Source organism: Eptatretus burgeri, chromosome 17, assembly GCF_056783735.1.
Source record: "Eptatretus burgeri isolate ZD-2024b chromosome 17, Ebu_testis_v1, whole genome shotgun sequence".
Taxonomy (NCBI): domain Eukaryota; kingdom Metazoa; phylum Chordata; class Myxini; order Myxiniformes; family Myxinidae; genus Eptatretus; species Eptatretus burgeri.
In genome coordinates this window covers 4308786-4317453 of record NC_140977.1, presented here as the reverse complement: position 1 = coordinate 4317453, position 8668 = coordinate 4308786, and the positions used below count along the sequence as shown (strand labels likewise).

Here is an 8668-nt window from a genome sequence, read left to right as displayed (position 1 = left end):
TCCCGAGTGCTCCCCCTCTAGTTGGGAATGTTTTCATTTCTACCTTTCATGGAAAGCTTCATATGCAGCTTCTGCCTTGTAAAAGATGAGCGCAGACAGTGGACCAGTTTAAGATCAAAATAGAGTACATTATGCGTGTTTTTTTTAATGTTACATGTTTCACATGTTGATTTATTGATGCTTTTCTTAATTGTCTTTGCAGAGAATGAAGTGAAAAAGGTGTCGTATTCCAAGGCAAGTTCTCAGTCGGTTGACAAAGAAGACTCTTTCGATCAGAACATGACACAGACTTATTGTCAGGAAGTCAACAAATATAGAGGTGTACTGAACAAGAACAAGAATTGCATGACGACATTCAAGAAAACGGAAAGGAAAGAGAAGCAGCACAAGTGTTCTGTTTGCAAGAAAACGTTTAGTTCAGTGACATCTTTAAAGAGATGTGAAGCATTACACAAACGTCATATGCCATACCAGTGTACTGTGTGTAGCAAGGAATTCTATTGGTTGTCATCTTTGAATTATCATCGAGTAAAACACACAGAGGAGAAGCCTTATAAATGTCCTGTGTGCAGCAAGGATTTTGCTCGTTCATCAACTTTATATACACATAAAAAGATACACACAGAAGAGAAGCCTTATAAATGTCCTGTGTGCAGCAAGGATTTTGCTCGTTCATCGTCTTTACAAACACATCAAAAGTTGCACACAGGAGAGAAGCCTTATAAATGTCCTGTGTGTGGCAAGGATTTTGCTTCTTCATCATATTTATATAATCATCAAAAAACACACACAAGAGAGAAGCCCATCAAGTGTTCTGGTTGCAATAAGGAATTTACCTATTTATCACGATTGAAAATGCACGAAAGGATACACACAGGAGAGAAACCTTACAAGTGTTCTGTTTGCAGCAAGGCGTTTGCGAATGTTTCATATCTAAAATCACACAAGAGAATGCACACACTAGAGAAGCCTTTCAAGTGTTCGACCTGCAGCAAGGTGTTTGCACAGTCGTCGTATCTCTACGTACATAAACGAATACATACAGGAGAGAAGCCATTCAAGTGTTCTGTTTGTGATAAGGAGTTTACCTATATCAGGTCATTCAAAATGCATAAAATAATCCACACATTTTGAGTTCTGGGAGAACTCCCTCCCACCTCCTGAAACCCGCAAACGGAGATAACAATCAACGAGAGAAGACCTTCAAGTGTTCTGTTTGCGGCGAGGCATTTGTGAGTTTTTCATATTTAAAATCACGTCAAATAATCCAAACAGGATAGAAAAATTTGGATCTGGAAAATGAGGTCAAGAGGATTTGGAAATTGAAGAAAGCTGAAATTATACCAGTGATAGTTGGAGCAACAGGAATGATAAAGAAAACCCTCACTGAGTATTTAAAAATCATTCTGGGGACTATCACTCCAAACGAGCTACAAGTGGAGGCTGTCAGAGGTTCAATGAATATTTTGAAAAGAACCCTTGCAACGAGGCCATGAGAATGAAGTTTCCCAGTTTGGTTCATGAGTCTTGATCCTTTACCAAGAAAGGGTTTTGACTTCTGGGAGAACTTCCTCCCATTGTCTGAAACCAGCAAATGAAGATAACCACCACCAAGAGATGCCATGGAGCAATAGACCATTTATTATTAAACAAAACCACACTCAAAAATAGCAAGCTCTGATAAACCAACTTATCCACAGCCCGGATGGATTCCAAAAAAGCCTTTGATGGTGTCCCACATGAATGGATTATAAAATCCATGCAAGTATACAAAATCGAACACTGCTGATACTACCTTACTTGGAAGGAAAGATCAAAATACCAGGCTTGAAGATATTATGTGGATCTACAAATTGAATTTGGCCGTTATAAATACGGCAAGTGCACTTTCATATCGCGCAAACCAGCAAAAACCAGCAAAATAAATATTGACTGAAAAACATAAATACAGGAACTAGGAAATGAAGCATCATCCAACTACCTCTGAGTACAAGAGGGTCACTAAATATATCATAAACACATGTGCAAAACAATTGCCAAATAATCCCGATGTACAAGGCTGATCATAAACATCTACTTCTCCCTAAGAAAATCAAAATGGAAGCTATATAGCAATTCGCAGTACCAGTGTTTCAATGCAGTTGTGGAATAGTTAACTGGCATCTGAAATCAATAAGCCAGATAACAAAACGTCTCACTATCTCCAAAATGTTTACAAAAGCAATGCTCCCTAAGAATGGACCTGCCGGGACCAGGAGGACGTGGTGACCAGATGGAACTCAACAAAGTGCACAGAACGTTGAGTGTACGATTGACCAAGGATACGAAAAGCTCAACACATTACGGAATCCAATTTACATCCAAATATGAAAACAAAAAGCCAGAAAAGGTATCTCCAACCCATCTTACAACATTTTTCCCTGAATAGATGAGAAAATGTGCTACTCATGAAACTGCACCTTTTCCCATGAAGAAGAATATCTGATCTTCGATATGACACAAAGAACTGCGCAAAAGCAAAAGGATGAACTACTGCCATCCGCCTCAAAACAGCACAAACTTAATTCCTTTTTGTTTCATTTTTTTTTTCTGAGACGATGTGAAATAACATTTCCCTTGCATGAAAGAAACCTGATCAAATGTAGATATAGCTCAACATTTTTATTATGATATATATATATATATATATATATATATATATATATATATATATATATGTATATATATATATATATATATATATATATATATATATATATATATATATATGTACTCTACCGGTCAAAAGTTTTAGAACACCCCCAATTTTCCAGTTTTTACTGAAATTTAAGCAGTTTAATGTTTCAATGTACTCTGAAATTAAAGCATAGAACAAATAAACAATTCCACGTAAAAAATAAATCATGGAATCGTTTTGTTGAACAAAATTTAATCTAAATTTTTGACTTGTCAAAGTAGCCACCTTTTGCAGATATACCAGCCGAACATACTCGTGGCATTCTTTCTACAATGGAAATCAAATATTGTTCGGAAAGTTCTTCCCAACACTGTTGCAGAAGTTCCCACAAATGTGTTGGACTTGTAGGTTGCTTTGCTTTCACCCTTCTGTCCAGTTCATCCCAAACCAGCTCGATGGGGTTTAAGTCTGGAGACTGTGCTGGCCATTCCATGATTTGAAACCTACCGTCTTGTTCTTTACTTCTAAGGTAGTTCTGACAGCCTGAAGGTATGTTTTGGGTCGTTTTCTTGCTGTAGGATGAACCCCTGACCAACTCGGCTTAGACCAGAGGGTATTGCATGGCGCTGAAAAATGCTGTGGTAGCCCTTTTGGTTCAGGGTACCATTCACTCTGTGCAAGTTGCCGACTCTGGATCCAGAAGACGATCCCCAGATCATCACGCTTCCTCCTCCATGTTTGACAGTTGGTGTCACACACTGAGGAACCATCCTTTCGCCTACTCGACGGCGTACAAAAACCCTGCGTGATGAACCGAAGATTTCAAATTTTGATTCATCGGTCCATAAGACCTTCTTCCAGTTTTCAGTCGTCCACTGGCGGTGGTTCATGGCCCAGGCAAGCCTCTTTTTCTTATTTTGCCATCTTAGCATTGGCTTTCTTACTGCCACTCGACCTGTCAAACCTGCAGCTCGAAGTCTTCTCTTCACAGTTGAAACTGAGACTTCCTTACTTCGACCAGTGTTAAGCTGTGCTTGAAGCTGCTGTCCTGTGAGCTGCCTATCACACAAGCTGTTGACTCTCAGAAACTTGTCTTCTGATTGTGTTGTAGCTTTGGGTCTGACAGACCTCTTCCTGTCAGAGTTTGCTTCAGTTTCCAAGTACCTTTTGATGGCGTAGGAAACTGTACTCACTGACACCTTAGCACTCTTTGTAATTTCTCTCAAGGAAAGACCTACACTTTTCAGGGTTATAATGGTCTGTCTGTCTTCCTTTGTTAGTTGTCTTTTTCTCGCCATTATGATAGCAATATACTACTTCCTGCAGTGCAATATTGTCCAAATAATGCTTCAGATGGTGTAGCAACACAGTCTGTTCCAACATTGCTTTTATACAGACAGAGGGTTTGTAACTAATCAACAAAAGTTGGGACACCTGGAGGAATTTTGCATTAATTTTCAAGGCTTAATTTACTTCCATTGCTGCAGAACAGCTGCAGTTGCTAACCCATTAGTTGTTCCCTGAAAAGGGCCTTTTTTAACAACTCTGAAATTTACATTATTTTTCAGTTTTTCATAACCTAAACTTTTTTTTTAACCTCTGGCAGTTTACCACTTAGCTTTGTACCATTTCAGGTTATTCACTGGACTTGAACTGCTTAAATTTCAGGAAAACTGAAAAATGTGGGTGTTCTCAAACTTTAGACCAGGAGAGATATATATATATATATATATATATATATATATATATATATATATATATATATATATATATATATATATATATATATATATATATACTAGCAGGGATACCCGTGCTCCGCACAGGAATCCTGTGGATGACGGCGGGTCTGAAGGAGTATATGTCACAGTTAATTGTAAAATTGTAGAGGCTGCCACCATTATTATTTTTTTTCATCACCACTATAATATTATATTTTCCCCGCCATGTTTAATATGCAGAAGACTCGAGTTCAAAAATGTTAAGATTTATTGCCGCATCAGATAAAAAAACCATAATGCCTCAACAATGTGAGGCTGGTTTCATGTCATCATTTGTGACTTAATTAATTCTCATTCTCTAGCAAATTCCGTTGGTCCCATGTCAATCGGCTGAACTTGAAAAATTAACATTACGCAATCAGGTGATGACGTCATAATTCGGAAACCGGGAAGTTGGAAGTCATTGTCTTCAATTGACTGTAGCATTATTTTTTCATTCTATTGCAAATGGCGTTGGCCCCATGTCAATTGGCTGAACTTGAAAAATTAACGTTACAAAATCAGGTGATGACATCATAATTCGCATTCCGGAAGTCGGAAGTACAATTCTTTTACATCAGGACACTCCCGGGTACATGTTCTGTCAGCATGTGAAGTTTGGTGAGGATCAGTCCAGTACTTTTCGCGTGCATAGGTCACAGACAAACACACACACAGACACGCAGACAGACACACTTTCAACTATATATATATATATATATATATATATATATATATATATATATATATATATATATATATATATATGTATATATATACACATACATACATACATACATATATATATATATATATATATATATATATATATATATATATATGTTTGTGTATCCTGTATGTGATACACAAACATATATATGTATGTATGTATATATATATATATATATATATATATATATATATATATATATATATATATATATATATATATATATATATATATATATATATATATATATATATATGAAATTGTGCTTCATTCAACAAGTTTTTCTCCCCTGTTTTCATTTACTGAAAGATTACATATTCCAGGCTAAAATAATACACTTGTGAATCAAAGGTTCTTCTTCCACAAGGCAGAAAGTAATGTTGTGTTGAAATGTCTCATCATGTGCATCATATTGTTCATTTTCTAATCTCAACACGAAGTGTTCTGACTGTTAATGCCTTACAATGTGAATTTAACCGGAATGTTGATTCAAAGTATCTGTATTGTGTGGTGTTTCTTTTCTTGCAATTACATTCTTCGAAACATATTTAGGTGTCATGATGAGTTTAATTATGAGATGATTTCTTTTTTTACAACATTGAGGTTCATACAAGAGCAAGGGAGTGGAGGGTATGAACCTCGTTGAGAAATGCAGTTACTGAGACACAAGCAAGGGAATGCATGAACAGGGAGAGAGAGAAAGAGAGAAAGAGAGCGACAGAGCGAGAGAAAGAGAGAAGAGAGCAAGAGAGAGAAGAGAGTGACAGAGAGAGAGACAGAGAGAGAGACTTTGACTTTTGTATATTTTTATTATAAAAGTATCAAAACACACCAGAAAAGCACACTCCATAAAAAACAAATCTAAACGATTTTATAGAAAAAATAAATTCACCTAAATCAATACAAACAAGGGTGTCTGTTCATGTCAAAACACACTACAGAATAATACATATATGCAAAAAGTAAGTGCAAGTACTTTACACTTTTCCAAACAGATTCCATCACGAAAATAAGCTCAAAACCTCATCAGTGTACCACTGATCACCCACAATATCCAGGCTCAAAGGATAAGCCTGCTCCATTTTTACTCGTGCCAAAACCATACTTTGAAAGCACAAAAGCACATTTACATGTTTCCACTTCAATTTTGCTTTCCTGGTTTTATAAATTGCCAGTTTAGCAATACCCAACAGAAAAGACAAAAACGAGAGTTCTGGTTTACTTTTATAATTACATTCGATTCCATAAATAAAGACCGGAAAGGAAAAAACAAAATTAAATTTATAGAAAAGCTGTTGAAGGAAAAGAAAGAGGGTGTTCTGGAATTTTCTGATTTGTCCTATGAACCGACCTGGTGTAAATCCTGTTACTCAATTTGTAAGAAACAATTAATTCACTGTCCACAACGAAAAGTACATTTGATCAGAGAACATTTATTTTGTCGTACCACGGAGTTCTAAACACTGAGATGTAAACATCCACAATGATTTGCACTAAACTAGGTTTACATTTCCTGATATATGCTGTGGAGGAGTGGAGACAAGTGGGGGAACAAAGAGAGAGCATGATGACTTTCAGCTGGCCTTGGTGAGAGAGGGTAAGACATTAGGTTATAGGTCTTACAAAAAAATTAATATAAGGAATTGTGTATATAAAAGGCAGTGAGTACATGGGTCTGATAAGCATGAGGCAAAATAACTCAAACTGCAATACGTGTCCACTGGGTGAAAGAGAATGACATAATCATGGCAAAAGTTGCAGTGCCATCGACCAGGCCACCCTGTAGCACAGCAAGACATTCGCACCCCCATCAACACCCACATAAAAGGGAAACACAATTGACAACCAATTCGACTATAGCATAAGTATTAAATTTATAAAGCACCAGCAACAATTATAATTGAGAGCACATGAAAATATTTCTTTTTTTCTTCCATAAGGGGTACCAATCTCCAACATTCAATAAAAGTGTAGGCCACATTTTCAATTAAATCACAAAAAGGACAAAAAATCAGAACAGAAGAGTTAAACTTCTGAAGTAATGTCTGTGTGACCAGGGCTTGATGTGCTAGTCTCCAATTCAGGTCTCCAGTTCACCCAAGATTTGGAGAACTATACATTTTGTTCCAAACTGGAGTTAAAAAAAAACCCAGCAGCTAAGATCTCATTCCACCAATTTTTAACAGTTTTGTAAAACCAGGAATACACACTTCCAGACATATGTTGTAGATAGCTGTTTTCCCCATGAAGTGAAACACACCAATTTCCTCTAAGTTTGAGGAGAACACACCCTCTTGTTTTTTGAGGCAATTTGAAGTTCACGGAAATAGAGACGTGAGTCTACCACTTAATGCACCCCAGTCCACCCGATGTTTAGTCTATCAAAGGTTTGAATTACTGCTTTCAAGACATTTTCCACAATTCGAGCAGAGCGAACTCCAATTTTTAAGGAAAAGTGAGCTAACAGGTAGCCAGGCGTTCAAGGATGGCTGCAACAGGTCTCGCACTCTGTTTATTCCAACACTGGTGAAACAATGCATAAATGACCTGGAGGTTGAAATTCCAGAGAACAAAGGATTCTTAACCAATGGCTCATGTACAAACTTTTGGGCATCATATGATGCCTCTAAACGTCACACTCCGAGGACTTGCCAAGCATTCAAAAGGCTCTGATGAAAACTGGGAAGCTGAGACATGTCAACGTGTTGCAGGTCGATGAGGAAAAGTTCACAGTCATATTTCAGACCTTCTGCTTTCTGCAACCAGGCGTTTGTGAGAGGTCGCAAGGAACACACTCACTGTACAGAAGGCGCTTAATCGTGGAAATTTCGGAATGCCATTATCTGACTTGGGATATGCATCAGATTTTGACCACCCATATTTCGGGGTCTGCAGACCACGTCTGGGCCCAGCCAATGGTGGCCACCCCAGAAAAAAATCAGTCAGAACCCTCTGAATGCCAGTGACCAAGTATCTCGGAGGTTCAAGTGGGACAACTTTATGCCAAATAAATGGAACCACCAGGTTGTTTATGATTGACACCCGTGTCTTAAGTGAGAGAAGTTGATACAATCTTTTCCACCTTGCCAGTTTCAATTTAATTTTTTCCAGGAAGTTCTCCCAATTTTTTTGTTCATACGCTTCAACTCCTAGAAATAAGCCTAAATATTTAAACCCCTCACTTCTCCACTGTGTTCCTCCTGGTAAAACAGGCAGGGACGAGGAAGGCAATCTGGGGCCCACCCAAAAAGCAACACTTTTTTTCCAATTTACCCTTGCAGTAGAAGCAAGCTCAAACTGGGCAAGGCAACAAATATCATCAGCATAAGCTGAAACTACTACTTTAGAGTTTTGCGAAAGAGAGACTCCTAACACTGAGTTCCGGAGTAAAGCTAATAAAGGTTCAACGGATAGATTGTAGAGCATGCCTGATAGCGCACAGCCCTGACGGATGCCTCGCTGAAAGAGGAAAGAGTGACAAAGACTATTCTTAACCTTCAG

General features: G+C 37.6%; 1 protein-coding gene across 8 annotated transcripts in view; it reads left to right on the top strand.

Annotated features, from left to right (window-relative positions):
- Positions 1–4881, top strand: part of LOC147009144 (uncharacterized) — a 73288-nt gene extending 68407 nt beyond the window's left edge. For all 8 annotated transcript variants that reach the window (XM_085862793.1, XM_085862799.1, XM_085862798.1 and 5 more), the window contains one exon: positions 203–4881. In XM_085862793.1, coding sequence (XP_085718919.1) covers positions 203–1134 — 932 coding nt within the window. In that variant the 3' untranslated portion in view covers positions 1135–4881. The remainder of the gene's footprint in view (positions 1–202) is intronic.
- Positions 4882–8668: the final 3787 nt, after the last annotated feature.